General features: G+C 41.3%; 1 protein-coding gene across 1 annotated transcript in view; it reads left to right on the plus strand.

The window, feature by feature from the left end:
• The first annotated feature begins 10,294 nt into the window (after window positions 1–10,294).
• ALG13 (ALG13, UDP-N-acetylglucosaminyltransferase subunit) overlaps window positions 10,295–11,586 on the plus strand; it is a 128,307-nt gene continuing 127,015 nt past the window's right edge. The window contains 2 exon segments of the mRNA XM_006878422.1: window positions 10,295–10,375; window positions 11,198–11,360. Coding sequence (XP_006878484.1) covers window positions 10,295–10,375; window positions 11,198–11,360 — 244 coding nt within the window.

The raw sequence follows: 11,586 nt of genomic DNA on the forward strand, positions 1-11,586 counted from the left end.
TCCACTTGAAAGGATGAGCAGACCAGCCTGGAGTGGCTACAAGAACAGAGGACACTTCTAGAAAGAAAGACCAACAGGAAAAACAAAACAATAGAGGCAGACCGACTGTTACTACAAGAACAAGCAAGTTGCTTGCCCAGGAGACATCAAGGCAAGTGGTCGGGTCCCCTCAGTGTAAATCCCCCTTCCAAGAGGGTTGGAGATGTAAAGGTAGATGTTTTGTGGCAAGGAGGGGAGTGATTAACTTTTCAGTCTAGGAGCGGAGGTCCCTGGGACCATCAAGGGAGAGAAGCAGTGATGCCTGAGATGGAGGCAGAGATGATGATGTGGAGAGATGGAGCAGTTGGGGACTTTGGACAAGAGAGGGAGCGAGGCTGTGTGCTGATGACAGGGGGGCAGGCTAGTAGTGTATACCCTTTGGTTGGTTGATGATCCATGAAGGGGATTGTAACCATGGCAATGAAATGATATACGATAGGATGAATGTGAAACTAATTTTCTCCCATGTAAACTATCACATAATTCACAATTAAACATGAAAATAAAAAAGATTTATAGCCACAGAAACCCTATACAGGGTCACTGTGAGTCGAAACCAACTCCACAGCACACAACCATTTTATATCCTGAGAAATACATATAAAATGCTATGATGCATGCAAAAAAAATGAAAGAATAGAAAAATATCCATGCCTCACAACATATACAAAAAACATACCTAAAAATTCAAAATGAATTAAGGACCTGAAAATGCAAATGAAAACCATAAAATTCTCAGAAGAACAAGCATAGTCAATGCTGACAGGCATACCTTTCAATAATAGGTTATCTAAACTGGTGCGGTGCTGTGGGTTAATGCACCAGACTGCAAAGCCGTTGGTTCAAGCTCACCAGCTGTTCCTCAGAAATCCTATGGGTCAGAAGTGACTTGATGGCACTTCTCAACAACAATTAATAAGGAAAGTCATATTAACAAATCACTGAAAACTAAAAAATTAAAAATTCTGTTTACCAAAGGATTTTACCAAAAAAGAAGAAAGATAAGCTACCAATTGGGAGAATAACTCCAGAAACCATATATCAGGTAAGAATCTATTAAACAAACTACATATAACATTTCAACAACAAAAAGACAAACAATGCAATCATAAAATGGACAAACACTTGAATAGACAGTTAACCAAAGAAGACACGCAAACAGCTACCAAGTACATGAAAATTTGAGACATCTGGTGTCATTATAATCATCGAAATTATATAAATCAAAATCATAATGAGATACCATTTCATTCCCACTAGGATGGCTGAGATTAAGAAAACAAAAACAGAAAACAGAAAGCAACAAATGTTTGTAAGGATGTGGGTAAATTAGAACTCTTTCTAGTTATGGTAGAATGGAAAATTGCATAGCCCTTGTGGGAAACTTTGACAATTCCTAGAAAAGTTAAATATAGAACTAACATATGATCCAGCAGTTTCACTCCTAGGTACATTCCCAAGAGACTTTAATGAAGTGACTCAAAGAGACACATATACACTTCTGTAGAGCATGAAATCTGAAGGCCTTTTGCCGGTGAATGACTTCAGCCAGGAAGAGCTTAATTCCATCTTGTGCCTAGGTTTAAGTGATCAGATTCCAATTTTTCTTGAGGACCTCTGACAGCTGAACTGCCAGAGTTAGAAACAGAGTATATTTAAAATTGAGTTCTGGCGCATAACATGGATGGACCTTGAGGACATTATGCTGAGTGAAATTAGTCAGTTACAAAAGAACAGATATTACATAAGACCATTACTATGAAAGCTTAAGAAAAGGTATCCATACCAAAAGAAAAAAAAAAAAATCTTTGTTGGTTACCAAGGGTGGGAGGGAGGAGGTACAACACAGGTTAGGGGACAGTCACATCATAGCTTGGGTGTTGGGGAGGGCAATTTACAAGGAAAGGGAGAACAATACAGAAAAGGGGGAGGGGAGTGGAAGAACAAGGTAGATAGGGAAAGACTTAGGTAGGTTTGTATGGGCTAAATGGATCAGAGCTAAACAGTGGTCTATGTTCAACCTTGGAACAACAGGACTCTGGGATACAGGGATTGAGGCATAGCCTGAATGGGTAAAAGAGGGGAAATAATGCTTGACTCTCTTATGGTTTCCCTTGTCTACTATTGTAAAATAGATACTGAGTAGGATTGTTGTTGTTGTTGTTGTTAAGTGCCATCGAGTCGGGTCCGACCCATAGCGACCCTGTACAGGGTTTCCGAGGGTGTAAATCTTTACGGGAGTAGAAAGCCTCATCTTTCTCCCGCGGAGCGGCTGGTAGTTTCGAACCGCTGACCTTAAGGTTCGCAGCCCGATTCGTAACCACATTGGTAAACATGATTACAGAAAGTTTGTAAGCCTGTTTTCAGCTTATAACTGATTGGAATATCTAAAATGGGTGCTAGAATTTGCCCAATGAAAGAGACTTTTTGCAGAGCCTTTGTAGTATATTAGGTGGAATACTGAGCCCCATCCAGAACCTTTTGAGGTGGGACATTCCTACTTGAAAGGGCATCAGACCTGGCCGAGCAGCTAGAGGAACAGAAGACCAGCAGAAAAATCAAAAACAAAAACAGCAGTCTGATTGGTAACTAAAAGAACAAGCAAGTTGTTTGGCCATCAAGGCAAGCAATCAAGTCCCTTCAGGACAAACCCCCCTCCAAGACTGAAAGTCAAAGGGAACACACAAGTAGGCATGTAAGCTTGCTGGCAATTATGTTGGTCTATTTGTGAGCGGAAATGGGGAAGAGGCAGCAATGAAGATATGGGCTGAGTTTGACCACATTCCATAGACACCCGTCGACCTTGAGACATGAGAGAGAAGAGAAAGGGTTGGTTAGTCCGAAATGTAGCAAGACTTGGGGACTCCAGAGCCCGTGGAAAAGAATATAGGAAGGCTAGAGCTGATATGAAGTGAGGGGAGACACACAGGAACACTCAACTTGCAGATAGTACCCATTTGACCTAACTTTGATGGCTTGATGATCAGTACTCGACTAGAAGATAAAGAAATTTTACAAAAGTGTAAATTGCTACAATCTGATGAACTTGACCTATACTCATTGACGTAGTAGCTCAAAATACCAACTGAGAGGGGAGGAGTCTTCACATCAAGGATCAATCCTATCCCCTCTGTACACAGGGTAGATAGGAATGGGCAACTTAGACATTGGCTACCTAAAATGGTTGGGGGTAAGGGCTATAAAGGTATGAAGTGGGTGGCTTACAAGTTTTCAAGAGACAGTTTAGTTTCAGAGTGTGCGGGGAAGGTAGAATCTCCACTGAATAGTTTTCATCTTGTCTGGATGGGTCTGGTGAAAGGAAATGGGATAGGATTCTTTTGATTCAATAGTAATTGTTATCATACCTAATTGCAATTGTCACAATTGTAAATAAATTGTGTAATAAAAAGAGGGTAGTTAATTAATCTTACATTCCAGGAACAGAGGACTCTAGGACCGTCAAGAGAGAAGAGAAAGAGCGGAATGTGGGACCCTAAGCAGAGAAGCAGTAACACAAGAGATGGAGGCAAAGGTGATGGTACTGAGAGACTGAGCAGCTGAGGACTCTAGACTCATACAAAGAAAAGGACTGTGTGCTGGCAGCCAGGAGGAGGGCTTGCAGAATATGGCCTTTGTTTGTTTAAATGATTATATATCCCTGAGTGGTTTTGTTTGTTTGTTTGTTTTTGTACATCAAAAGGAAGAAAAAGAAAGGGGGGTTCTTGATCAAAGAAACAATCTATGATGGTTTTGAGGGGAAGAGGAAATGATACATGTGCTAGAAGGCAGATCCCCTCCCTCCAACTCCATTTTGTCTGTTCCCCCCCACCAAGCTACAAGGCATGTAGTTTAAAGGGCAACATGACTTTTAATAGGCCAGAGCTAAATCACCCCAGCAATGACCACTCCCTTCCTGTTGAACCTATATAAGTCCCCTCCCTTCCCATTGACCTCTTCTTCTTCTTCTTCTCCCTTCTGCCTCCTGCTTTCTCTCTCCGGTAGAAGTTACCTTCCTCACCCTGAATAAAAGTCTCTAGATGGGCCATTTGGTGTGAGGTGTGGTTGATGAGTGGCGCTGGGTTGGTTTTTCCTTTCCAGGTGAATGCTGTTAACTGTTGGTGCATGGAGGGTATCACAACCATATAATGAAGCAAAGTGTAGGATTTGTTGAAAACTGATGATCTGTTCTGTAAACCTTGACTCAATTCACAATAAAATATATTTTAAAAAAGAAAAAAGTGGGTTTTGGGCCCACTGGCCTTCACAGGAACTTACCTGGGCACATCCCATAATGGTCACCTGGCTGTGATATCATACCCCTTAATGGATTCTGGGGCCTCTGTTTCTTTCTTTTTTCTTTTTGGGCCTCTGTTTCTTGACTGCGAGATTAACTACTCTCCCAATTTTTGTCACAAAACTTTTTTTAAATTTATATAGCAACTATAAAACATAGTTGCTATATAAATAAAAAGTTGATTTGAAACAAAATAATAATGACGAAAAAAAGTAAAAATAAGAAACTCTAAAGAAACTGAAAGTTAGCAAAGTTAAAGTTCATTTATCCCTTGAGATTAACCTCTGGGGACCAAGGAAAGACCTAATCAGGCTTAAGCAGCCCTAGAGCTGCACTCCAGCAAGTTGCTTCCTGGCCATGTGAGCAGATACCTTCATTTCTCCTAATCTGTTATCCTATTGGGATGGCGTGTGATTAAATAGTGCAATGAGTATGAAAACAATAAAGCAGTAAAGTACTATGCTTTCGTGTACCCTTAAATCGGTACCAATTCATAGCAAACCTGTATAGGGTTTCTAAGAGCAGCTGGTGGGTTTGAACTGCCAATCTTGTGCTTACCAGTTCATGCTTATATTGTAGCATCACACCATGGCTTAAAGTGCTATACAAGTATTCATTATAAATATAACATTCAATATAAATAATATAGAATATAAGGACTTGACTATTAACCAGGAGGTTGGTGGTTCACACCAACCAGCTGCTCCATGGAAATCCTATACAGGATCATTATGAATCAGAACTGACTTAACGGCACTTAACAGCAACAACAAATAGTATCAATATAAAATATGAATTTACAGTATGTCAGGATAAGTCCAAAAGTATTGCTACAAAGTCATGTTGTTGTAAAGTGCCGTCGAGTTGGTTCCGACTCATAGCAACCCTGTATAGGGTTTCCTAGGAGTGGCTTGTGGGTTTCAACCACCATCTGGTGGTTCAAACAGACCTTATGGTCTAGTGCATTATCTTGCCACACCAGGACTCCTCACAGAAATCTTCATTTAACAAAAAGATCAAAGTGTGTAGTTATTGTTGCTTGATATATCCTCTAAGTCTAGACACTTCTGAAGGCAGTGTTTACAGATAAGCACTGGACTGAGAACCACATGGTTGGTAGTTTAATCCCACCAGCTGTTACATGGAAACCCTGGACAGGGTGTCTATGAGTCAGAACTCACTTGATGGCACTTAACAACAACAACCCTTCCCCAAAGAATTCTTCACTTTTCCATTTACACTACCTCTAAAATGGCAGTTTTGGCATCTTCGAGGGATTCAAATCATGTTTCTTTTCAAACTTCTTGGGTATTTAGAACAAAGGTGTCTGAAGGGGCAACATTATGGTTATAGGGTGAATGGTGTAAACTTTTCCAAGAAAATTCTCATAGGATAGTCATTGGTACTCTAGAAGAACAAGTAAATACACTGTTGTGATGGAAAATGAATTTCTTGGCACAACTTTCCTGGCCTTTTTCTCACCAATGCAGTCTTCATTTTCTTAATTTTTTTTTTCATAATCACAAGCCCCTCTGATTGTCTTATGTCCTTCTAAAAAATCCATCAGTGTTACCCTTTGGAAACCCAAATAAATAGTTGTCATAACCCTCTGAGCTGACTTCTCTGCTTTAAATCATCTTTGAGGTCTTCCAGACCTTCCTTAAAACACTTAATCCATCTAAAGCGGTTTATTTTTTTTCTTCTTTTAAATGTGGGACAGCATTCCTGTAAACTTGTTGCACAGCTTCAAGGATTTCAGAAGATGTCCATTTGAGTTTTGTTATATATTTGATATTAGTCCTGAGTTCAAAACAATTTTTTCCATGGCACAAAAAGAACACTTTACTTTTAAGGCACCCACCCAAGTCCTACTGTGATTTTGTGGGTTAATGCACTGTACTGCAAAGTCACTTTGAACCACAAGATCGGCAGTTCAAGCTCACCAGCTGCTCTTTGGAAACCCTATACGGGGTTTGCTATGTGTCGAAATCGACTCGACAGCACTTAATAACAACAAAGGAATTCTGGTAGCATAGTGGTTACGAGTTTGACTGCTAACCTGAAAGATCAGCAGTTAGCAATCACCAGCTATTCCGTGGGAGAAAGATGAGGCTTTCTGCTCCCATAAAGATTTACAGCCTCGGAAACCCTATGCAGGGTCGCTATGAATTGGAACTGACTCCACGGCACATAACAACAACAACAAAGATTTACAGCCTTGGAAACCTTCTATGTAGGGTCACTATGAGTTGAAACCACAGCACATAACCACCATCACCACCAAGGCACCCTAAAGAGACTAAGGAGTGCTGGTGTGGTGCTGCAGGAAAATGCACTGGACTGCAGGGTCAGTTTGAACGAAAGGTCAGCTGTTGTATGGAGTCCTGGTGTGGTGCTGTAGAACAGCATTGGACTGCTAACTCAAAGGTCAGCTGTTAAAACCTACCAGAGGCTCCTTGGAAACCCTATATAGGGTCACTATGAGTCAGACCTGACTCGATGGGACTTAATAATAACAACATTATATGAAGTGGAACCCAAGTAACAATACATTTGACTTATTCAAACATGTCAAGAAGAACTTTAATTTTTCCAGCTTTATTGTCAAATTAGGCTTTACTATCAAATTACACTATTTACTTTTAAAATCATATAGTATGGAGCTCAAAAGGGGATAGTATTCTAAGACTTTCTAATCTGAATTTATTGTTTTCATTATAAATGAAAGTGAGGCTCTGAGAAGTTCATTGATTTCTTTGAAGTCACATGGCTAGAATGATGTGATGTCCAGGACAAGTTGGACTATTTATTTCCAAAGTAATTTATCAACGACGTATGAGTATTCCGGAACACTTAATTGTGATCATTAGGAACCTGTGTATAGACCAAGAGGTAGTTGTTCAAATAGAACAAGGGAACACTGGATGGTTTAAAATTAGCAAAGGTATGAGCCAGGGTTGTATTATTTCACCATACTTATTCAACCTGTATGCTGAGCAAATAGTCTGAGAAGCTGGATTATATGAAAAGAAATGTGACATCAGGATTGGAGGAAAACACATTACCAACCTACGATATGCAGATAATACAATCTTGCTTGCTGAAAGTAATGAGGACTTAAAATACTTACTGATGAAGATCAAAGACCACAGCTCTCAATATGGATTGCATCTCAATGTAAAAAAAAAAAAAAAAAATCCTCACCACTGAACCAATAAACAAAACTTGAAGTTGCCAAAAACTTCATTTTGCTTGGATCGACCATCAACACTCATGGAAACAGCAATCAAGAAATTAAATGACATATTGCATTAGGCAAATCTGCTGCACAAGACTTTTTTAAAGTGTTGAAGAGCAAAGACGTCAGCTTGAGGACTAAAGTGCGCCTGACCCAAGCCATGGTATTTTTAATAACCTTATATGCATGCGAAAGTTGGACAGTGAGTAAGGAAGACTGTAGAAGAATTAATGCATTTGAGTTATAATGTTGGAGAATATTGGAAGTATCATGGGCTGCCAAAAGAACAAATAGATCTGTGTTGGAAGAAGTGCAGCCAGATTGCTCCTTGGAAACCAGAATGGCCACACTTTGTCTCTCATACGTTGGACATATTGTCAGTAGGAACCAGTTACTGGAAAAGGTGAAGGGTCAGAAAAAGAGGCAGACCTCCAGCAAAATGGATTGGCCAAGTTGGCTCAAACACAGCAAAGATTGTGAAGTTGTCCCAGCGCTGGGCATTTTTTTCTGCTGTGCATAGGGTCGCTATAAGTCCTTACCGACTTGATGGCACATAACAACAACAACAATCTATCAGCTAGAAATTGTGTTCTTTTTATTTTTACGAATTGAGTAAAGGTTTGCAGAGCAGATCATCTATTTTACATTCAACATTTGCTTTCATGTCAATGAATGCAATTCCCTCCAGGTAACATTACTTAACCCAATTCCTCCCTTTGTTTCTTTTTCCATTCCACTTTCCTTCCCAACTCTTCTGAATTTGTCTTTAGGTAAATATAAACTCCTTTTAGGATTATATTTTAGTAGTTTATTTCTTTATCAGTCCACATTTAAGAAACAGTTTCTACAACATATTGTGCTTTGTAACTGGGGCCTTATAGTCTCTTATTCATATGTAGAAACTGTAATTCCAGGTAAAATTTTAAATATGTTTGTCTTTGTATATCAATAAATATTAATGTTTCATTCCTGTTATTGGACAGAAGTTATTAATAGGCTTATGTTTTATCATCCATTAATTCTTTATATTTATTATTAAACTGTGATTTTACTGTATTATGATGTGTTCATGGGAAAATGGAATTAAAAGATAATGAAATTTTTCCATAAACTTTTTGAAGCCCCCTCGTAAATCATGAAATTTGGATCAAGAAGACGCATTAAAAAACAAAGTTACACAATAAAAAACTAAACAAAAAAAGTCCTGTAGAAATAACCCTAGGAGGTCTTTGCAGCCAAAATTCTCAGCCTAACTCACCTCCAGTCCTTTTCTTCTTTATGAGAATTTCTCCTTGCTGTGTCTTCTTCTGTATATACTGAGGCTGGGCAAAGTATAAATGAAACCATGAAACTATGAAATTTTAAGAAGGAAATACAGAAAATGTTACAAGAGAGTGTGGACAATGATTTTAATAATGATGTGGTAGTGGTAGGGGGAAGAAAAGTGTTCTCCAGTAACTACCTCCTCCTGTACTCGTCTAAATGTATTTTATTTTATCTGCAATTATGGGCTCAAACATGGCAATGATTGTGAGGATGGTGCATGCTAAGGTAGAGTTTCCAGCTGTTGTACATAGGCTCATTATAAGTTGAAGCCTTCAGAAGTGTCTGAGAGTACTTAACCACAACAACCATGTTATCCTGAGAAATCATTTTATAAATAGGGAAGGTTTCAGTGAATTGTAAATATACTTTATAAGGTCACCACCCTTTTTGCCTGTATTTTATTACAAAGCTTGTTAGTGGAGGTAATTGTTTATCTGCAGCTTCCAAGAGACATTAAAGGACTTTTTGAGGCCCCCCACCCCCCGCAAAGAGTTATAATAAAACCAGGCCCCTCCCCTAACCCCATATCCTTTTAAGATTCCAGCTGTGGCGCTGTAGGATAAGCACTGGACTTTGAACGGCAAGGTCGGCAGTTCAAACCCACCAGTTGCTCCTTGGAAACCCTATACAGGGTCCCTATGAGTTGGATCAACTCAACAGCACTTAACAATATTCCCTCACAAAGTCTCAGAAATACTATACAGGGTCCCTATGAGTCAGAACCGACTTCAGGCACTAACAACATATCCCCTGAAAACAGTTGTGTAAATGTATATTGACGAAACATGATACCAAACAAAGAATTCCAAACCTTACTGTCATGAAAAGATTTGGGGCACACAATGCTTACTATTAAAACCAACCAATAAACAACAACTAGTTGCCATCATCCATCCCAACTCATGGAGACCCCTTGTTGTGTCCAAGTAGAACTGCGCCCCAATGGGTTTTCAATGGGGGATTTTCTGAAATAGAAACCAGGCCTTTTTTCAGAGGTGCCTCTGGGTAGACTGGACACTCCAACCTTTAGGCTACTACCTGGTCACTTAACTGGTTGTTTGCACTATCTAGGACTCTATGCTTAAAACACAACGTTAGTTTTTATTTTTTTTAGCGGCTTTTTTTTTTTTTTAAGAAAACAAATCAATTGAAATTGCTAAGTCCCTATCCCTTTATTGTCAGGTTTCCATGGGCTAACAGTCTGTGGTTGGCACACAACAAACGCTCAGTGATATAGTAAGAACGCCCTTAATAGTTCTTTGCCGCCCCCCTCCCCAAGGTCTCGCCTCCCTCTGGCGGCCACTACAGGCTTCCACTTTCATGACAGTTGCTGCAGTTCCAGTGGCCTCCTGACGTCACATCCGGTCCTTGTGACTCCCGGTGTCACAACCCGCGCGATGAAGTCCGTGTTTGTTACAGTCGGGACCACCAGCTTTGACGAACTCATTGCGTGTATCTCGGCCCCGGACAGTCTTCAAGTGAGTGGGGAAGGTGGGCCGGCGGCATATTCGCGAGCTTCTCGCCTTAAAGAGCCTTCCTGGTAGCTCTGGAAACCTTCCCTGAAGGCAGCCTGAGCTGCTCAAGTCAAGTCCTGTGTCTAGCTCCTCCCCGCACTTGGCGGGACCCTCCTCCGCCTCCCTCCTCCAGCTCCGCCCCTCCTTCCCCTGGCTTTTCCCCTCAGTTCCCTGGCTTTTCCTCTTCCAGTTCACCAGCATTGCCCCCTGCTCTCTACACGGTTTTGCTCCTCCGGCCTGAGGCGCTCTCCTTTGGGTGCCCGGCTTCCCGGGCGGGGAATGCTGGCTCCTCGCTCCCCGGAGGCGCCGTCTTGGCGCCACTCTCGCCCCGCCCCCTCCCGGATCCGTGGCCTTGCCGCCTGAGCCCGCGCTTTTCCTGTGGCTCGGAGGTCGCCTCACAGCTGCGTTCCTCCCCTCAGACGGCGGCGAGGGTGGCTGCTCACAGCCAAGTCCCAGCGGCCCAGCGATTGGGTGGCTTGTTTCCCCACCCCAGTTGACGACTTGGAACAAGTCTTTGGCAGTACTTATATTGCGGACAGGACCAGTTTATTCCATGACTTGGTGAGCTGGGTCGCTCGCATTTAATAGCGGCTACTGAAATCCCTTGTCAGGTCTTGGTACAGGCCAAAGGATTCTTTGGGAAAGCCAACCCCAGTCGTCCCGGGTTAGACTCTGGTGTGAACACTGATTTGAGGGTTTGCGGTTGGGGTGGTGGGTTTTTACAGTAGCTCACTGGATTAAAGGACCACCTTGTTTTTGTTTTTTCCCTTCCCTCCCCTGTTTCAGATTATCAAGAGCCTTGGTTACAACCGCCTTGTCCTCCAGATCGGGAAAGGTGCCGTGGTACCTGAACCGTTCCGTACTGAATCCTTTACTCTGGATGTCTACAGATACAAGGATTCGTTAGAAGAAGACCTTCAGAACGCGGACCTGGTTATTAGCCACGCAGGTAAAGTGACGCCTTGGAACCTCGGTTCCAGTTGTAATAAGCAATCACGTTGTATTAAATAGCAAAGCATTTGAACTTTTTGGAGGGAAAACTTACAGTAACTCGCTAGAGCCCCTTTTCAATCTAAAAGTTGAGTATAACAACTGGGAACTTGAATGGAGAGAATGTTTTATTTCTGGATCAGAGACGATAGTTGGTATCAACTCAGTACACCTGGTTGTATTTT

The sequence above is a fragment of the Chrysochloris asiatica genome, unplaced genomic scaffold (assembly GCF_000296735.1).
Source record: "Chrysochloris asiatica unplaced genomic scaffold, ChrAsi1.0 scaffold00231, whole genome shotgun sequence".
NCBI lineage: Eukaryota > Metazoa > Chordata > Mammalia > Afrosoricida > Chrysochloridae > Chrysochloris > Chrysochloris asiatica.